The sequence below is a fragment of the Delphinapterus leucas genome, chromosome 7 (assembly GCF_059928025.1).
Source record: "Delphinapterus leucas isolate spDelLeu-1000000601 "Yukka" chromosome 7, BTC_Dleu_Yukka2, whole genome shotgun sequence".
Lineage (NCBI taxonomy): Eukaryota > Metazoa > Chordata > Mammalia > Artiodactyla > Monodontidae > Delphinapterus > Delphinapterus leucas.
This window is the reverse complement of record NC_143135.1, coordinates 55,061,773-55,083,089: the sequence shown is the minus strand read 5'-3', so window position 1 is coordinate 55,083,089 and position 21,317 is coordinate 55,061,773. Positions and strand designations below refer to the sequence as shown.

The 21,317-nt window shown below is 41.2% G+C and overlaps 1 protein-coding gene across 1 annotated transcript in view; it reads left to right on the top strand.

Moving 5' to 3' along the window:
* INTS4 (integrator complex subunit 4) overlaps positions 1-21,317 on the top strand; it is a 112,278-nt gene extending 90,961 nt beyond the window's left edge. Inside the window, exons 17-23 of the mRNA XM_022593907.2 lie at positions 1,747-1,827; positions 3,665-3,795; positions 9,325-9,384; positions 11,152-11,311; positions 11,537-11,680; positions 16,212-16,332; positions 20,072-21,317. Of these exons, the coding sequence (XP_022449615.1) occupies positions 1,747-1,827; positions 3,665-3,795; positions 9,325-9,384; positions 11,152-11,311; positions 11,537-11,680; positions 16,212-16,332; positions 20,072-20,250 (876 nt within the window). The 3' untranslated portion in view covers positions 20,251-21,317. The remainder of the gene's footprint in view (positions 1-1,746; positions 1,828-3,664; positions 3,796-9,324; positions 9,385-11,151; positions 11,312-11,536; positions 11,681-16,211; positions 16,333-20,071) is intronic.

Genomic DNA, 21,317 nt, shown 5'->3' with positions numbered 1-21,317 from the left:
CACTTTTCTTTAGTAGGAAAAGAGAAGAGATTACTCCTGAAAAGAACACAGAACTATGTTTTTTATTCAGCGTCATGTAGGAGAAGTGTAGGTAAGGGACCCAGACTTAGAACCCAAGGCAGGCAAGTGTTTGATAATAGGGGAGGAGCTAAATAAATCGTGGCACGTCTACTCAACAGTATATTCTGTAGCAATAATGATCTTTATGAAGAATTATATAAGAACATGACCAAATGTGACATAATATTATGTACCCAAAGAAGCACACAAAATTACTTCTGCTTTCTGACTACAACTATATAAAAAAACATGCATATAGGAAGTGATTGGAAGCAAATATTCAAAAACAATAACTCTTAATGGTAGTATGATTTAGGTTATTAAACAATTTCTATATCTATAGTCTAGACCTGCCACTGTCAAATACAGTAGTCACTAGGTATGTGTGACCATTGAGCACTTTAAATGTTCATGTTGAGGACTTCCCTGATGGTGCAGTGGTTAAGAATCCGCCTGCCAATGCAGGGACACGGGTTCGATCCCTGGTCTGGGAAGATCCCACGTGCCGCGGAGCAACTAAGCCCGTGCACCACAACTACTGAGCCTGCGCTCTAGAGCCCACGAGCCACAACTACTGAGCCCAAATGGCACAACTACTGAATCCCACCCGCCTAGAGCCCGTGCTTCGCAACAAGAGAAGCCACCGCAGTGAGAAGCCCATGCACCGCAAGGAAGAGTAGCCCCGCTCGCCGCAACTAGAGAAAGCCCGTGCCCATCAACGAAGACCCAATGCAGCCACAGATAAATAAATAAATAATAAATAAATTTATAAAAATAAGTAAATAAATGTTCATATTGAGATGTGCTGTAAGTGTAAAATACACACTGTATTTCTTAGACTTAGTATAAAAAGATGTAAACTATCTCATTAATAATTTAAAAAATATTGATTGCATAGTGAAATAATATCTTATTTATACTGGGTTAAATAAACTATATTAAAATTAATTTCACCTGTTTCTTTTTACTTTTAAAGATGTGGCTACTATAAAGTGTAAAATTACATACACGGCTTGTGTTATATTTATGTTGTATAGTGTTAGTCTAGGTTTTCTGTAATGTCATTATGTCTGTAATTAAGAAGGGCTGTGAAAATAAGAGACTATAGCAGAGGTTTAGATGAGATGGCCGTATGGATGGATAGGCGAGGAGGGAGATGGAAGGTAAAATCCATGGCTCTAAGTGATAGTTTTGAATGTGCAGAGATTGAGAGAGGGAGGAATCTAGGAAAGCTTCTTGATTTCTTGTTCGAGTATGTTGGTAAGGTGATGGGGCTGTTCAAAGGATAGAGAGCATGGAGCAAAGAAAAAGGAACTAAGTCAGGGAAGAAGGGTCTAGGCAGTCTGGTTAGTCCAGTGACTCTGGGATCAAGGAGGTCCCAGAGCCTCAGAAGCCTGGCTTGCCTGGGCATTCTTGGTGAGGCCTTCATGGCTCCTGCACTCTGCTTGCAAGCTCTGGTCTGGAACATAGGGTCTTTGGGCCAAGAATTGAATGGGGAGGAGTTCATTTGGCCCAAATCATTGGTCTCCTCTCTGTCCATAATAGGTAGGACTTACTGGCCTAAAAGAATAAGAATGAGAGGAAGTCTTGATCACGGTAAATTTTCAAAGCAAAACAGACACTTAAGTCTCAAATTATATGGCAGTCTTTTTGACCTCTGTGTTCTGTCCTCTCCTGATTTGTTAGGCCTTGCAGGAAAAGCTGTGGAATGTGGCTGCCCCTTTGTATTTGAAGCAGAGTGATTTGGCCTCAGCAGCAGCAAAACAGGTAAGCTTATTGAGACCTTCTCCTCAGGTGGATCTCTGTCCAGATCTCTGTCCAGAAATTGCATTGTTTAAGTTAGAGTCAGAGGCGTTCACAAGGCTCTGCTGTGGCCTCCCCATTTTCAGCCTGTGTCAGAAGTTAGTGATACGAGAAGCAGCATAATTAGGGGACACAGCACTGGCTTTAGAGTCTGGGGACTTGGGTTCTGTTCCCATGTCTGCCTCTAATTTGTTGGGTGGTGTTGAGCAGGTTACTTAACCTCCCTGATTTCTAAGATTTCTTTTGTGTTCTAAAATATTATTAGTTTGTATTTCAGGTATACTAAAATCCAATAAATACTATCATGAATCTTTCATCTGAAAATTTAGCTGAACTCATTTTGAGGTGGTTATATTTTTAGCCTGTACCATCTCTCTTTCTCTCTCTTTTCTTTAACCATCTCTTGAATATTTAAAGGTCTGTTTTTTCCTCCTCAGTTCATTAAGTAGCATTTAATTTTACTTGCCTTAAGTTTATTTCTTTCTAGTTTTGAGCAATTTCCCTTCATTCTTGGGTATTGGGATTTGGTGAACTCTTCTGGGTCATGTCTTCCCAATAGTAAGTCTGTATATGACTAATTACAACCCAGTAGGAAGATAATGATGGTGACTATGATTGTTACATTACAGTTCACGAAACGATTTCAAGTCTATTTTAATTAGCCCTCATAATAATCCCATTAGGTTGGAATAAGTATTAAGTCCATTTTACAGATGAAACAACGCTCAGCAAGGTTATATTCGTAGAGCTATAGGTAGTAAGTCAGGAACTTGAGCTCAGGTACTCTGATACCCAGAGTCTGTTTTCTTTCCACTACTCTGCTTCATCTCTCATCTAATCTAGACTCCCTCTCAGACCTGCCATGTGGCTTATTGTAGGGGAGTAGAACTTAATGACAACAGAACACCAATAGGCCATGTTGGGAGGGATGGGACAGGGAGCAGTAGTCTGGAAGAAAGAGAAAGGAATTACCATTGCTATGTGACAGTTACTGTGCTAAGCACCTTCCATACCCCATTTAATCCTTTAAATTTTATGATGTTGGTGCTGTTTCTTCTGCATTTACAGATAGGGAAACTGAGGCACCATGTAATTAGGAAACTTATCTTACTGTCAGTTGTAGAAGACAGCTGACAGGGCTCTGACTCCAAAGCCTTCAATGGGAGGCAAGCATCATTGCCTGCCATCATTGCTTGCCTCCCATTGGAGAAAGGGAAGGGAAAGAGAAGCATCATTGTGGGGGAGTTGCTGACTTGGATAGAACAGAGCGAGAGCTTAAGATGCACTGGGCTTGAGCTGAGGTCACTGACATTGTTTTCTGCACTGATTCCCTCCCTAAAATCCCTCTGAGAGACCAGGCCCATAGAACAGTCTGGATGGCTAACAGGTGGTCAGTGGTTCCTAATACTAAATTCTTGAGGACTTTTCCTGAGGATTACGTTTCCATACGTATTCATTTGCCACCACATCACAGTGAATTTGCTTTAGTTACAAGCAGTGCTTTACAGTTTTATCAGTGTTTAAACTTTCATATCTTTATATCATCAACTAAGATGATATTACCAGATGGAAGTTTGTTTTTTTAATTGACAAAATAATTTATTCTCTCAACATGTATATTAATTTCTCTCAAATTACACTAGTTTCTCTCAACATAGGCACTTAAAAATCTCAGTTCAGAATTAAAACATAGGCATTAAAAAAAGCACTCTGTGCAGATCTGGTTTCACTTAGAATCCTGTGCTGCTCTTTGCTCTTAAGTAAGACTATAATCTGCTTATTACTTATCTTTTCCTTATAGATCATGGAAGAGACCTACAAAATGGAGTTCATGTATAGTGGCGTGGAGAACAAGCAGGTGGTGATTATCCATCACATGAGGCTGCAGGCCAAAGCCTTGCAACTTATAGTAACAGCACGGACTGCTCGAGGGTAAGATGTGTGGTTGGTGAAAAAGGGTGGCTGAGTCCTTTTAAAGACACTTACAACTGCATTCAGAGATCTCACCAAGGTTAATGATGCGTGAAATAATATTTAGGAAAGACTACCTACAAGCTCTTCATTTTTTCAGATATTCCAAGTTACATTCTTGGATCAGATTAGATCCCTGGAAAAACCCTTTGGTGGCTCTCCATTGCCTACAACACAACATAGGGCTTCATCTGGCAACAAGGCATTCTGTATAGTCCTTGATAGATTTCTTTAAGAATATAGTGCCAGAACCACTTTTTTTCTCTTCTGATGGGACTAGTGCTCTACCTTAGGCAGTAAAGACAAATTATGAGAATGTATGGTGCTGTGAGACTACTTTGTTCAAATCCTGACTCTCTACTTACTTGTTGTTTGATTACAGACAGGTTTTTTTAGCCTCTCTGTGCCTTGTTTTCCTGTTTGTAAAATGAGAACCATGACAGCATCTATCTCATGGGGTTTCTATGAAAAATGAATGGGATAATACATGTAAAAGCACTTAGCATGGTACTTAGTACATAGTAAGAGCTCATTATAATTGTAGCTGTTAGACTTTCTGATAATGAGAATTGCTATATTTCATTGATTCTAAAATGCACATTTAGAAATTTTACTTCTCTGAAATCAGATATTTTGATGGTGTGCCGTAGTTTGAAAGTGTTTTTGTTTCTTGGTGTTTCATAAAATAAAGGTGCATCTTAAGAATAATGGCACCACGGATTTAATGTAATATAGTGCTTAGGAAACTCGTTATCAGACAGGAGACACATTTGATGCTCAGTCCACCAGTTGTGTCAGCCTAAAAATAGTGTAGAGAAATAAATATGAGTGTTTAAGTGAGCACTGAAAAATACATTAAAAGGAACATTGTATTATTTTATTTCTTTGCTTATCTTGATAGTGACCTGATAAACTCAGGTCGTGATTTAATCTTAGAGATAGCCATACATTCATTTAACAAATGTTTAATTCCTGCTATGTGCCAGTCACAGCTGAGAAAAGATAGGTGCTTGTGCTGGCATCTACACTTTTTTTTTTTTTTTTTTTTTTGCGGTACGTGGGCCTCTCACTGTTGTGGCCTCTCCCGTTGCGGAGCACAGGCTCCAGACGCACAGGCTCAGCGGCCATGGCTCACGGGCCCAGCCGCTCCGCGGCATGTGGGATCTTCCCGGACCGGGGCACGAGCCCGTGTCCCCTGCATCGGCAGGTGGACTCTCAACCACTGTGCCACCAGGGAAGCCCTACGCATTTTTATTTAAAGAAAATAAATATCTTTTTCAGTTTATGTATGATTACTGTAAAACTTTAAATATTGTAGATTAAGTGAACATTCTGTTCTCTGGTAATCTACCCCTTGTAAAACAAATGACTAAAAGTGTAGATTATAAATGCGTGTATTAGTGTAAATCGAATCATAATATACTTGGCTGTTCTGCCATATTTTCATTTCATCCAACAATATAATTTTTCGTATTTCCATGTCATTGTATAAAGATTCCAATATATTTGGTGTTTACTCATGCTATATTATTTTATATTTTCCATTTGTATGCATACCTGCTTCTTTTTCTTTTTCCTTGATTTTTGCTGGAAATTTTTTATTGTTTTGTTTCTTTCTCCTTCCAGGGGTTTGAAAGTTCTGTACCCTAATTTTAACCTATTCAAGTGAGAGGCAGTAGAACATAATGATTAAGAGGGCTCGGGTGCCTCATTGATTTGATTCAGATCTTGACTCCACCATTTGCAAACTTAGTGACCTTGGACAAGTTACTTAAGAACTTCTGTCTCAGTTTATTTCCCATAAGTTAAACTGGGATAATAATAGTACTTGCCTCTCTGTCATAGGGTTATTGTAAGGATTATTGAGTTATTATATGTAAAGCCCTTAAAATACTGCCTGACACATTAAGAGTAAACACTTGACAAATGTTAGCTCATTTTAGTTGTATAAATAGTATTTTTACTCATATATATATATAAAATTTTTTTTATTTTTGGCTGTGTTGGGTCCTTGTTGCTGTGCACGGGCTTTCTTTTTGCAGCGAGCGGGGGCTACTGTTCGTTGCGGTGCACGGGCTTCTCATTGCAGTGGCTTCTCTTTGTTGCAGAGCACGGGCTCTAGAGCACAGGCTCAGTAGTTGTGGCGCACGGGTGTAGTTGCTCCACGACATGTGGGACCTTCCCGGACCAGGGCTCGAACCTGTGTCCCCTACACTGGCTGGCGGATTCTTAACCACTGCGCCACCAGGGAATCCCTACCCTTATATTTTTAATAAACAGATTGACCTTATATTTTTTAGCATTAAAAAATAGAATTTATGATCATCTCTATCAAGACCATATCTAATCAAAATGAAAGTTTTAGTGTATTTTTATTTGATTGTTTCACGCTGTTAAATAATTTAGAATTTAGTTTCAGATTGTTCTTTTTTTTTTTTTTTTTTGTGGTACGCGGGCCTCTCACTGCTGTGGCCCCTCCCGCTGCGGAGCACAGGCCCTGGACGCGCAGGCCCAGCGGCCATGGCTCATGGGCCCAGCCGCTCCACGGCACGCGGGATCCTCCTGGACTGGGGCGCGAACCTGTGTCCCCTGCATCGGCAGGCGGACTCTCAACCACTGTGCCACCAGGGAAGCCCTCAGATTGTTCTTTTTTTAAATTGAAGTATAGTTGGTATACAATATTAGTTTCAGGTGTACAGCATAGTGATTCAGTATTTTTACAGATTATACTCCATTAAAAGTTATTATAAGATAATGGCTATAATTCCCTGTGCTGTACAATATATTGGATTATGGTTTTTAACGTATCTCTTATTTTAAGAATTCTTTCTTAAAATAGCATTAGTCTTTATAAGTACATTATCAAAATAATTTAGCTCCAGCTTACCCACCACTGTTCTTTTTGTATCACAATTGCCTTTTAAAATTCCTTGTTCTAATTCACCATTTATCTGACTGGAACACATTCGCTAGTATTGCTTTTCAGAGTAAGTATATAAGTAGTATACTCATTGAGACTTCACATATCTAAAACTGCCTTTCTTTTGCTCTCATACATAATTGGAATTCTTTCAGAACTCTGTTAATATTGCTATGTTACCTTTTAGTATTTCATGTTACAGTTAGGATGTCTGATGTCTGTCTGGTTCTCTTTCCTTTGTAGTTAGCTTATTTTTCATGGCTCAAAGCTGTAAACTTTTCTTTTTCTTTTTAGAATTCAGAAATTTCATCAGGATATGTCTAGTTATGTGTTTCCTTTCATTATTCTTACTGACTTTTAATGGGACTTCGAAGTCTCAGCTCTGTTTTATCTCAGGGATTTTTTTCCCTCTATTATTTCTTTAATTACTACTTCTTCCATCCACTCCAGTCTGCCATACTAGATATTGTATCTTCTGGATCTATTTTCCCTATATCTTATCTTTTCTCTCACAATTTCAGTTTCTTTTTCTACTTTATATTCTGAGTAAATTCCTCAACGTACTCTTTTAATTTACCATTTCAGTTTTCATCATTTTTCATTCTAGTGTTCTTCAATTGTTGAGTTGATTTCATTATTATTATTTCCAAGTGTGCTTTCTTCTGTGTACCTTTTTTGTAGCAGTTTTTCTCACTTTATCAATTCGATATCCTTTCAAATATCCTCTTAAATCTTAATCAGGTTGTTTATTAGAATTTTAAAAAAAGCTTTCTGTGCTTTCTTCCCTTGACATTACCTCACTGAGGTCTGCTTGGTCTCCTTTACAGCTCCTTATCATCCTTATAACATCTAATAATTTTTCATTGTCTTTGAATACTTATAAGTGAAAGTTTAGACTAGTTTAAATTGGTAACTGGCATAGGCTTCCCCAACAGTTATAGGTCAATGTTTGGTTTCCCCTAGTGGGCCTCACTCTTACATTGAAAGTGGGGTTCTTAGTGCTAGAGGCCTACTTCATGTACGTACCATGTAGGTGAGGCTACCTACTCTGCTTGGGGGTTGAGGAAGAGTTCCCAAATCTTTTTGTATTTTACTGCTTGGAAATTCTCCAAGTTGGTTGTACGTGAGCAAGCCAAAAAAGGTGCTACTTGGCCAAATTGCTTTCATTTCAGTCTCTGCTTAGCTGGAGTTCTCCCTTCCAGCCCTCTCATCCTAGGTGGTCTTTGGTTGGTTAACCTCACCAGCAAATTTCAGTTCCACTTCTAGTAGTTTGTCAGAGTTAAGAAAGTTTCAAGTGCTACCTGCTTTTTAGGAAAATAATTCAAATTAATGTTGGTTGTAGAGTACATTTCCATCTGCCATTTATCATTTATCCATTCAACAAATATTTATTGCATAGCTGCTTGTGTCAGGAAATACATGATGAATGATACAAAGTCCCTACTCTCATGGAGCTTACGGTTTAGTAGAAAAACTTGACTCGGTTATTAAGAACCTTGATACCATTCTCTTACATGTTTTTATATAAGGAAAGAGTATTTGTTTTTTCTTCACTGGAACTTTACTCCTTCAATTAATAATATATTAATGAAAATGAGTGGAACATTCCCTGCAGAAATTATAATAAATAAAACGCACAAAGATCAAAGGAAAAATCTGTTGTGTGATTAGTAAGTTATATTGGCCTGGCATGTTGCCTGGCTTATCTAGGTACTCTAAGTACTACTTGACCAAAGAAGCCAAGATAGAGAAGAAAGCATATAGTCTGTGTCTGTGTGCAAAGTAGTAACAAAACTTTTTCCCCTTCTGCATGAAAATTTGACCTTTGGTTTCCAGATCTCTTCCCTGGTAAGCTGATCGCATCAACTCTATTACTAGGTGACACTGCTATGGTAAAAATGATCTCTGAGAAAATTACATGTACACTAGAAGGAACTATCAGTGAACTATAATTACCTAATGCAGACACCACAGCTTTGGGCTTCATTGAATGCAGTGATTCTTGTAACTGAGCATATCCCTGTGGGGACCCTGGAAGGTATGCCTTTGGATTACTTCAAGAGATATTAGCACCTATGGAGCATGAGGCTTCTAAGTGAAGATGGTCTCCACATTCACCTGATGTAGATCTCATCTCCTTGAACCTGAGCTGTCAGTGGCAAGGTCAGAGCTCCCAGACAGCTATGTAGATGGTTGAATGGGCTGCTGCAAGGACTCCTGCAGAGGAGGAATATGACATTGCACTGCCTGTAAGCTGTGCTTCTGTCCTATATCCTTACTGAATCTGGTGCCAAGTGTGGCCTGTGATAGTCTTTGATTTTGAATGTACGTTGAGCCTAATGGGCACTGGAGTGTTTTAATTAGGTCTTGGGATCCTGGCAAATATTTCCCCCTAGGTCCATTAGGAGTCCTCTGTTTCTCTTACAGATAATTTTTATAGTATAATATGCTCGTTGTCTTTTCTTGTGGGCTCAGGTTTCTGGAACTTTGGTCTTTACTCCTCAGTTCTCAGATTTTACAAGCAAATTACATGGGTTTTTGTTTGTTTTGTTGTTTTTTCTTTTCTACAGAGTTGACCCCTTATTTGGGATGTGTGAAAAATTTTTACAGGAAGTGGACTTTTTTCAGAGGTAAGTATTTCATCACTTTCTAGCTTATTAAATCTTGGTTATGTAAAGATCGTACTTACAGGGAAACAAGAGCAATCACAAGCCAGAATCTTTGGTTTAGCCCATGTAGCCAAGCTATTATGATACATGCAGTATGCCCTAATTTGTATACAGGTGGCTCTCAGTATCCATGGGTTCTGCATTCATGGATACAGAGGGTTCGACTGTATTATTCCATTTTATATAAAGGACTTGAGCATCTGTGGATTTTGGTATTTGCAAGGAGTCCTGGAACCAATCCACCACAGATACTGAGAGATAACTGTATTTTCTTTACTGGTATATAAACTTCTTAGGTTAGCTAAACATACAACATAATAATAAAAACATTAGGAATTTTTTTGATTCAGCACTCAGCTGGGCCAGAAAAAGACAAATATTATGTGAGAAAACTCAAACTCTTGTTGAAAAATCACAACTTGTCTATTTTTCTTCACCATGGATCTTAAACTTGCATATTTCTGTCTAATCTACAAAAATTGTTCCATCATTCTATAGGTAGCTTTTATTTTGTAGCATAGATATGTTTTCTCAGGATTCATTATGAAGTAAATCAGCTAAAACATATGCAGTCGATGAGTGGAAGGCTTGGTGAAACAGTGGGGGTCGAGGTAGTGACCTTGACTGTGACCTGTGGTATGCTGGTGATACAATACTGGGAAGAAGGCATTTATAGGATTTTAAAATCTAATATTTATTAAGTCTAATATTTCATTTTTTCACTCCTTGCTTCTACCCCCATGAACTTTACCAAACCTGACTCTACAGGTTTGTATGACTCTACACTTTTCAGGCTTTTTTCATTTGGGTGATGATGGCTTCCTATAGGGCTGAGTTGCAATACTACTCTTCACCAATAGGAGCTGCTCTAGTAAATGATGCAATCTAGCTTGACTCTTTAGATCCTGACTTCAAATCTCTACGAAGTCCATGCCTTACTTTTGGTTTTAGATTTTTTTTTTTAATTGAAGTATAGTTGGTTTACAATGTTGTATATGTTTCTGGTGTACAGCAAACTGATTTAGTTAGACATGGTTTTAGATTCTTTAAGGTGGAGAGTCTTGTTTTTGCACAGTTGGGTTGGAGAGATTTTTGGAAAGATGACAGCTCTGATTTGCCACAGAGGAGGATCTGTTGTTAAGGGCTGCACATTCTTTCTTAATTCAGCCTCTGAGTCCCTATACTGATATCACCCCTCAGTGAAATATTTTTGACTATCTCCTTCTACAAAGCAGAGTACTGTGGAATCATTCAGAGCTGGGAGTAAGTTACTTAACTTTTTTTAAGCCTCAGTACAACATTATCCTCTCTGAATCTCAATGTTCCTATCAGTGATGCTCCATTAAGACAGGCTTTTTCTTCTCTTTTGCTCAGTATAATATCCTCAGTGTCTAGAATAGTACTTGGTAAGACCTAAAGACATATTTGTTATATTAATTAATGAATCTGTAATATGACAATAATAATTCTAACAATGCACAGGACTACTGGGAGGATTAAATAAGATAGTGTAAAACACTTAAGAGGATGCCTGGCATATATAGATATTTAATAAGCAAGGCTATTATGATGGTCATGTCACTACAGCATAATTACATAGGTGCATGGCTTTCCTCGGTAACCATGAACTCCTCCAGTTCATCACTTTTCCTACCTCAGGGCTTGGCAGAAGTTTAGGGCTCAGCCTGTGGTGAATGAATGCATAGCTGCTTCTGTTTGTTCCTTCAGGTGTTTCATCGCTGATTTGCCCCACCTGCAGGACAGCTTTGTGGACAAACTTCTTGACCTCATGCCCCGACTTATGACATCCAAACCTGCAGAAGTGGTCAAAATTCTACATACCATGCTGCGGCAGAGTACCTTCCTACACCTCCCCCTTCCAGAGCAGGTCAGTGTCTGTGTCATACCCCTTCAGGCGAAATCCATCCAGAGAGCATCCAAAACTGCTCATCTTGGTGATCTTCTTTGACCAGTGGAGGAGCTGGGTTAGGGCCTTTCCTCTGATTGACTAACATGTGTCCACCCATTAGATAAGGAGACAGAAAGGCAAGGATCATGTTTTGTTACCCAGAGATGACCTGGCTTTAGAATCGTATTTTCTTCTTGCTTACAGATCCACAAAGCCTCAGCCACCATTATTGAGCCAGCGGGCGAGTCAGACAACCCTTTGCGGTTTACCTCTGGGTTGGTGGTGGCCCTGGATGTCGATGCAACCCTGGAACATGTTCAGGATCCTCAGAGCACTGTGAAGGTCCAGGTCTGTCAGGTTTTGGTTCCCATGGAGCTTCTAAACTGACTTTGTGTTGGAACTTTTAACTTTAGCACCCCTGTAATCTCTACCTGAGGGACAGAAACTGGGGAGAGAGAAGAGATAAGTTTTTATGGACAAGAGCCTGGGTGTGAATCCCAGCTCTACTGCTGAGTATGGTCTGGAGGAAGTTACTTTAAACTCTGAACCTTAGATTCTGCAACTGACAAATAGGAATAGTTGACATTGAAATGAAGTGATGTGTATAAAGTTCCTGGTCCCCAGTAAGGGTTCACTAAATGACAGGGCCGCTTCTATTCTTATAATGTGAAGTTAAGACTTGGTATTTTCAGGGCTATAAGCAAACTGTAATAAGTCCTTTTCCGGTTGTAGGTGGGTCAGCTTGGTGAATACAGTTTATGGGTGGGAAAAAGTAGTCACTAGGGAGTATTCTTTCCAAGTTAGATAGATGTACTAGAGAGACAGGAGAGATGCAGTATAGACACTAAGCAATTTAACAGTCAGTAGTTAAGCCCCACTAAGAGTCCTACCCATTTACACCCCCTCCCTCCCTCCCTCCCTCTCTTCCTCCCTTCCATCCATCCATGCTTACTCTATTGCACATGCTAAGTGCTAGGCAAGCATGTCAGAATTGGTGCCCTGAGGATGCTTAGTTTCAGTGAGAGACAGACAAATGGACAGGCAGTTGTAAAACAGAAGTTCAGTCATCAGTTCCAACAGGCACAGGATGAATTAAGAATGTTATGGCCTCTTATTAAATCCTGATTGCTCACACAACATAGATCTAACTTTGGGAGCCACTTGCAACACTGCCTCCTGAAATGAGACCTAACTTTTTAAATAACCTGACCTATCCTCAAGACTAAGAGACTGGGACTTCCCTGGTGGTGCAGTGGATGAGACTCCGCGCTCCCAATGCAGGGGGCCCGCGTTTGATCCCTGGTCAGGGAACTAGATCCCACATGCATGCCGCAACTAAGAGTTCACGTGCCTCAACTAGGGAGCCGCTTGCCACAACCAAGGAGCCCGCCTGCCGCAACTAAGTGTTACTGAGTTCAAGCTCGCTCTGCTCACTGCACTACAGGCCAGTGAATCGGGAGATGAGGTGTTGAGACAAGGAATACGACTTTATTCGGAAAGCCGGCAGACCAAGAATATGGCAGACTAGTGTCTCTGAAAAACCATCTTACCTGGGTTTGGATGCCAGTTTCTTTTATAGAACAGAGAGGGGGAGGAGGTGAGGAAGTAAAGTAAAAAGGCCGTAAGTTTTGCAAATGTCCCCTGGAATGGCTAGCCTCAGGGAGGGGATGTGTTAATTTCTTCTTTCTTGCAGCCACCCACAGGTGGACAGGGTCAGGATGCTTCCCCCAACAAAGGCACTTTGGTTTAACATAACATTCAGGCAGAGGGACAGGGTTCCCCGAGGCAGGCCGTTATGTATAGACAGTATCCTTTTAGTGAACAAGAGCAGGAAAGCAAAGGTTAAAGTAAAAGAAACAGGTCCAACATGTAGCCAGATTTGGCTCTTCTCTGTTACATAAGGAGCCCATGTACGGCAACTAAGGAGCCCGCGAGCCGCAACTAAGACCCAGCACAACCAACCAACCAACGAACGAAATAAAGAAAGAAAATAAAGATTAAAAAGAAAGACTAAGAGACTGGTTCAGTGAGATAATGGACCGATCTACCGACTTAGCTTCTGGATTGTGAAGCTTCTTAGAAGTTTCAAAGGCAGGAATGAAGGGGAACATAATACACCACCCCAAAATAAGCCTTTTTGGCCTAAGGATTATTTTGGGATGATTATTTTTGAGAGGCTGTAGACTGGAAACAGAGTAGAATTGCCCTTTTGTGCGGGAAATTTACATTTATAAGGGAAATCTCCATTTGTAAGGTATCTTCCTCTCGGTACCAGAAAGGGAAGCAAGACTAAATCTCTAGAAATTCATCAGTGAAGACTATGCCAACTTAAATTTGCATAACACTCATACCCTTGATTATTGTGTTTTACCTGATAACCTCCCATAACAGGCTCCCTTCCTCTTCAACATCTTCCTTTTGTTTTTAGCTGAATATGGTATTTAAGGTGATGGCTTGGTTAGTTTCAGGGAGTTACTCAGTTTTCCTAGGTCTCTTCCTTATATAGAGGAGACATATTTGTTATTAACTTCTATTTGTTTTTCTCCTGTTAATCTGCCTTTTATTATAGCAGGGTCTCAGCCAAGAACCAAGAAGGGTAGAGGGGAAATTAATTTTTCTCCCCTACAGGGTTATTTCCAGTTTTGGCTACTATAAAAACATTCTGCAATATACTTAAAAAAAATATATATATATATATACACACACACACATATATACATATGTGTGTATATATACATATATGTGTGTGTGTGTATATATATATATATATAAATTATAAAGAATACTATGGAGAAGCCCTTAATTTGTAGAGTGTGACTAAGGAAGAGAAAGACTTTGTGGAGATACTGTTACATGGATGAGATAAAGGATGATTAAGAGCAAAGGATAGAGGTATTCCAAGCAGAAGGAATATGAATAAAAGTTAGGGATGCAAGCACCTGCAGTAGTTACAGAAAAATAGCCTGGAGCACGCAGGGTTGGCTTCCTGGAAGAGAGTCAGGATGAATCAGGCCCTGAAGACGGTTAATATTTACCTATGGTGACAGTAGAGGAAAAAAATCTTCTGGCTTCCCAGCAGGAATTATTAGAAATCATGAGACCTACAGAGAACTAACTCTGAGCTGCAGTTTTATTGGACGGCAGTTTTTTGTTTGTTGGTTTGTTTTCCCCTGTCTACCGAAAAAAAATGCACAACGTAGAATTTGAGAGTTATGTTTTTTTTGGCAGACGTTCTTAGATTGCAGGTGTAGATTGTCGCAAGCCTGGGAGACAGCATCTCAGATAAATGCTGAGAAAACTGTTCCGAAGAGGAAGGGGGAAACCAGGATATATAGGAGTTTTTGCAACAACACCAGGTAGCCGGAACAAAAGACTACTGTTAATAAAAGAAAACTAGATATCTCAAGTTAAGGAATTTGGCACTTTTCTACATAAGGGAAGATGCAAGAGTCTGGACTCATTGAAATCATTCCTTTGATATGCACCTCAGCTCTCTGGGGCCAGTATCCTGTGTTTCCTCTTCCCGAGTTTCCTCAAGCTGCACCATTCGGGGTGGCTGCAGTCTGATGACTGCGGTCATTCCTTGTTTCCTTCCTCAGTTCCCTCAGGGCTCACTGCTGGAAGGTGGCTGCGGTTGCTCATGGCCCAAAACCCTTTGTTTACTGATGTGGTGGGCAATGTTTTATTTCTCAGCCCCAAAGTTAGTGGTTCTCCACCCTAGCTGCACTTTAGAATTATACAGAAAGTGTTAAAAAGTACTGATGCACGGGGCCTCAGCCTACACCAGTTAAATCAGAATCCTGAGAGTAGGACCCATGACTACCAGTATTTTTTATTTAAGAGCTCATAGGTGATTCTAATGTGCAGCCCGGGTTGAGAACCCCTGTTTCACATTGTCCCTGGAAAAAGTTCGCTGACCAATTGAGCATAAATGAGATTGCAGGTATAGATTATTTAAGGATCACCTGCTACACTCTACTGAAAGATCACCTTCAGAGTAGCTCTACTACATGCATGGCCAGACTGTTTAGATACCTCTGCAGGCTGGGAGATGGGGAACTCGCTGCTTAGTCATGGGACAGCTCTGACAGTAGGAAAGCATTGTCCAGTTCAGCTACCGTGCCCCAACACTTCCGGACAGATGAGATTATGGGGCAGGTGGGCTGAGACATGCCTCCCCAGAGTTTCAAAGTTGAAAGACCTGTGTGGTCCCTACTTTACCCCTATCAGTGTATTCCCATAGCCCAGGACCTATGTGTTTGTAGGATATGCTTCATTTGTTCATTTAGCTCATTTGTACACTGTGCAGTATATAATAATAGGCCCTCTACACAGATAGCTGTGAGGTCCCCTTGGGTGTTGAGGAGAGCTCTTTGGCAGCTTGTAAGATTTGAAGACCTGGCCAGTGATTTGAGCACTGAGCACTGTCTCTGTAGAAAGAGACAGATAAACAGCTTCCTAGCTGCTTATGATCTAGTGGAGAGTTACAGAATTATTCTTAATCCTTGGTAGTTGGTGATGGATCCTGGGCCATGATATGATTTGGAGCCAGAGGAAGGAGAGTCATCCTGATGGGGGTGTCTGAGAAGGCTTTTCACATCAGGATTAATATTTTAACCTATCCATGTACTTAATAGAGGCACTTTATTCCTGTCCCTCATTCACCATGAATTCAGGAAACATTTATCACATACTGCTTTGTACTGGGGAAGGGGTAGAGAGATTTCGACAGTGTTGTCCTCCCCTCCAGGAGCAGTTTTGTATGAAGGGTAGTGTCTTCTTTTCCTCCTGTTTTGGGGTTCACAGCAGATGTCACCAGCAATTCTGTTAAAAGCTCATGGCTCTTCTGCCTCTTTTTCTCATTTCTGTCACCTCTTAGGTCTCATATCCAGATGGCCAAGCTCAGATGATCCACCCTAAGCCGGCAGACTTTCGGAATCCCGGCCCAGGGCGGCACCGGCTTATCACTCAGGTGTACCTCTCCCACACTGCCTGGACAGGTAAAGAGTCAGTGGGCCAAGGCTTTTTTTTTTTTTGTAGTTTGAAAAATACGTGATTGAACCAGGCCTGCTGAGGGTTGAACTTGATTCTTAAGGAGCCTGAAAGCAGTAGAATGGAGTCTCATTGAAAGAACTGTGGGATGGACACCAGGAGACTATTTTCTCATCCTAACACTGCCACTGACTTGCTGTGTACACTTGGACAAGCTACTCTCCCTTCTGAATCTGTTTCCTCACCTTTCAAATTAAGATAACAATTCTTTACTACTTAATTCTGAGGACTATTCTGTCTGGAAATTAAAGTTTTATATTTCTTACCAGAAATTTAAAATCACTCTTTTTTGTATATGAACAATACAGTTCATTCCCCCAGAACAAGTAAAATGACAACTGTTCTTGCCTTCCCTTCCCACATGGGCTGGTTTGTGCGATAATGCAAAGTAAGGTGATCTATTCCTATTTTACCCTCCCATACAGCAACTGAGAAGAACCTTGATAATTTGAGAAAAGACATGGAGGTTACATAAGTATTTTTCTTTCATTTGTAAAGAATAAAACGAGAGAATACAAGTGCAATGACATTACACTTCCAAAGCCTGTAAGGCTGCTTTGGAAACTGAAAAAGACTCAGTCTGCAGAACCTAAAATGTGGGAGAGAATTGGCCTCGGTGGTGTTGCCTAAGTTATTGAAGGTGATTCAGAAGCATGGTTGTTACTGGAGAAGGTGTTCAATACCACCAAATCTGGTTTATTTTAGAAATAGGTGGACGCCTTCTGGAATTTTATTTCACTGTATTTTGAATACATGAGTAACTGTTTATTGCCATTATTAATGGTTTTCCTCTGTCAAGGGTGTTAGGCAGGTATAGATGACTTTATAAAGTTTTCACAAAGAGGAAGTGGTGCTGTTGAGTGTCAGGGCAGCCCCTTCGGGGGTCCAGCGGGCCTGGCAAAATTGAGGGAGCAGATCCAGCAATGCTTGTACAGAGAATCTGCCTCCCTGAGTGTCCCTCAATCCATATCCTTGCTGCCTGCAATGTTCTGCACTGTTTGCCACAGTGTAAGTCCACAGAAACGTAGAGTTCCTTATTTTAATCTCTTGTGGTGAAGGGATCCTAGATATGGGGAAGGAAATGCTGTGGGACAGCGTTGTTTTACAGGGTTAAGACTGAGGGAAGCAAAACAACATGTTAGAGCTCAGAAGAGCTTGAAAGGTTTTGAGGGGCATATTGACTTGCCCCTGGTCACACAGCAGGTCATTGCCTGAACCACGCCTACAATTCGGGCTGCCCTGAGCCTGAAGAATTGTAATTCATCCAGGATCACCTCCTCTGAGAGGTTGCTACCTAGTCACAATTACAAATATCTATTTTAATTCTCTGCTCAGCACTTATTAGTGTCAGATGTTTTCTCATTTGTTTATTGACTTTCTCTCCAATTAGAATGTAGGCTCCTTGAGAACAGGGAACTTGCTCGTCATCTTTAACCTCTGTGTCCCTACTGCCTGATATGGAGTAGGTGCTCAACAAATAATGAAAACTGAATATAGGATTTTGAATTTGCAATTAAAATTCATTTAATTCTTAGACAACTTTGTGGTGGGAATTAGTATTCTGCTCTTAATTTTGTAGATGCCTAAGTGAAGGCCCATGTAGCTGAATAGTAATGGCACTGGGGCTGGCACACAGATTTCCTAACTCCTAAATCCCTTGTTTTTTTCACTGTACCATCCTCCCATCTGACCTGGGACACTAAAGTGAAAATGTGTTCTCATTCTGAAGGTGCCAGCACCTCTTTCTCCTAATCCAGGAGACGGTGCCTGGTATTGGTAAGGGGTCCTCCATCTAGTCCCTCAGCTCCCTACCAAGGGCCTCTCCTTTGGGAGACAGAATGCTGCCAGGTCGCAAGGTTTGAGTCACATAGACGAGTTTCCAAATTCTGCCTTACTTGCTGTGTGATCCTGAGAAAGTTATTTAACCTCTCTATCTCATTTTCCTTTAAGATTGGAGTAATAATATATACCTCATAAAGACATATTCTTCCAAGCATGATAAATAGGTTGCATGATTTGTCCCAGATGATCTTTTGTCTCTTTTTCCCACTGTCTTTTCCCTCTTGTTTCTTCTCCCTGCTCCCTTCCGCTGCTGGCAGTGGCTTGAATTGCCACTCTTCCCACGTGCTGGTGAGAAAAGGCATAATGACCAGATGGAGTTTAGTCCTCTGACCTGGGTTTAGTCCTCTGACCTTAACAGTATTTGGCTCCTGAAAGTGCTATGAGAGCCAGGGCTAGATTGTGGTTTAGGGTTTGGCAATAGCCATCTAGGACAAGAAAGGAGAGCATAGTGGGAGAGCTGATACTGGAGCCTAGTACCAGAAAGCAGTGCTAGTTTCATTACAGATACACTCCAGGCTGGTAAAAGGCCCCATGTGAAAAGGTGATGCTGAGGTTGGTTGCTCTCTGGGGTTGGCTAGGTTGCTCTGGTTGCCTGCCAGCCTTTCCCTTCCTGGAGGACAGCAATCTAGTCTGTATTCTGATCCCTAGGGAGAAGTCTGGAAGTAACCAGGAACACATCTGGGGAGGCATTGAGAAGTCCTGGGACCTCTGCCCTTGTTCATTTAGATCCATCCAGACCTCATTCCTGCCCTGTAAACCTCTTAGCCTTGGGCTCATCTTTAATAATTTCACCTTTCATGAGATTACGCAGTCACACAAATCAAGGAGGACACCCAAGCTAGCGGTGTTCTTGGCCTCTGCACTTGCCCTTAGGTTTTTCTGAAATCCTCTCCCCCTTCTTTATGGAAGTCACATGGTGAATAGAAAGATTAGTTGCTTCAATTTATGAACTAGGCTCAAATTCTGTCACTGGTGTGGATTTGGGTAGTCACTTAGAACCTCTCAGAGTCTTGGGACTTTTTTGGGATTGTGACAGTTTTTCTTTCATGGTGTGGCAGGGTAAGAACTCTTGGAGTTATGTGCTTGGCACAGAGCAGGTGTTCCATTCCAAAGCATTCCTGAGCTCCCTCCTCAGTACTTCTTACGGACTCGAGTGTGCACTGTGCTCCAGTGCAACTGTCTCTGCCTCCTCAGCCAAACAGCAATTTGAGGGAGGTCTTATTTATTTTTGCTGGGGCCTGCCACATGAAGACACCAGATCAGTATTGTAATGTCATGTCATGAAAGAACGGAAGGTTCAGTGACGTGATTTTAGGTCCCTGAAATATATTCCTGTTCAGTAGTGAGAGTTTTCTGTCCGAACTATTTCCTTAATGAAAGGCTTCCTCTCCGCTAATGCAGTAGAGTCCACTGTGCATGTAGCCCTCAGGGCTGAGATCAGCTGTGCAGAAAGGCATGATTATCTGGGTACAAGAATTGGCCACATGCATGTACTTTGTGACCCTCTTTCTTGAGGCTGGAAGGCCTCTGTGGAAGAGGCCTTTTTAGCTTGCTCTCTGAACATCTCAGCAGCATGGCTCTGAGCTGCGGGGAGTCCAAGAGACCGGAGGAGGAGGTAGCAGTGGCAGAGAAGCAGCAGTACATCTGCAGGCTTAGGAACAGCCTCACAATATTCAGGCTGGAAAAGTGTTTTTGTATGCTGATGGGGGAAAGGAGGGATGCAGACAGATGAAGAAATGTTCTTGAAACCCTACTGCTTCTATCTTTGATGTTGCTTTTACTTGACATTTCATCCCAATTCCTAGGCGTTGCCCCATCAGAGGATTTTTGTCTTTTTTTTTCTAGAACCGTGCCAGGTGGAAGTGAGACTGCTGCTGGCCTACAACTCCAGTTCACGCATTCCAAAATCCCCCTGGATTGAGGGCGGTGAGATGTCATCCCAGGTGGAAACCAGCATCGAGGGCACCATCCCCTTCAGCAAGTCTGTAAAAGTTTACATAATGCCCAAACCCGCAAGGCGCTGAGTCACAAGTAGTCTTTACAGCCGTGGCCTAGAAGGCCCTTCTTGGGGTCAGAGTGAGCCAGAAGCCTGGAGCATTTCACCTGGACATGGTATATAGGCATAAGGAAGAACATGTGACCCTTATAGTCTTATCTGGTATCAAACATTGGATAAATTATTTTGCATTAAGAAAACAAAAACCTTCAAGTCTATCCCATCCCCCACCCCCTACCTCCCTAGCCTTGTCCCCAGTAAAGTTGAGACACCAAGCTGTTCTAGTTCCTGGTCCTTAAAGAAATCTGTGTGGCTATAGGTTCAACATTTATACCGCAGGCCTACATTCTTCGGGTGTGAAACAAAAAGATCCAATTTTCTAGCCCCTTCCAAAGAACCAGTTATTGGAGCCATAATCTTATTTCTTAAAGCAGTAGTCTGTTTGCCAGGGCCAACTCCAAAGCAGCTTTCACAGCTGTACTTTTTCACCACCGACAGTTCCTGAAGGGCCCTAGACTTTCGTTATCTTGCTGAGAGTCTCCTTCCGTAACTCAGGCAATAGCTGGCCAAGGACTGAATGAACAGCTAAAGAATGAATCACTTTCATCCCTCAGGGAAATTCTTGATCTTGCCTGCCGTTATCCTTAGAACAAAAATATGAGAGAAGGGCCATATTTTACAAAAGAAACCAGGATTATGGGAAAGAGGGACCTAGTGTAAGAAACAAAGTCATTTCCCACTACTTCTCTGATGACTCCAGCGTTGGAGCTGCGTGTGAGCTGAAGGTGCAGCAGGGGTCTAAGAACAGTAAAGGCTCCAGAGATGTGAACCATGTGAAGACCTGTGCTATGTTCTTTACCTGTCATTTTATCCTTGCAACAGCCGAGTGAGACTAAGAGGTTAAGTCACTGGTAGGAAAACTGTAATAACACCTTTACTCGTTCAAATCCAAGATGATTCCAAAGGCCTGAGCTATACCATATGGAAAAGAACCTTCAAATTTTCTCTCTGTGCCTCAGTTTTTCCATCTGTAAAACAGAGGTAATTATACCCTAAGTGTTGTTGAATGGGTTTAATTAAATAATGCTTGGCAAA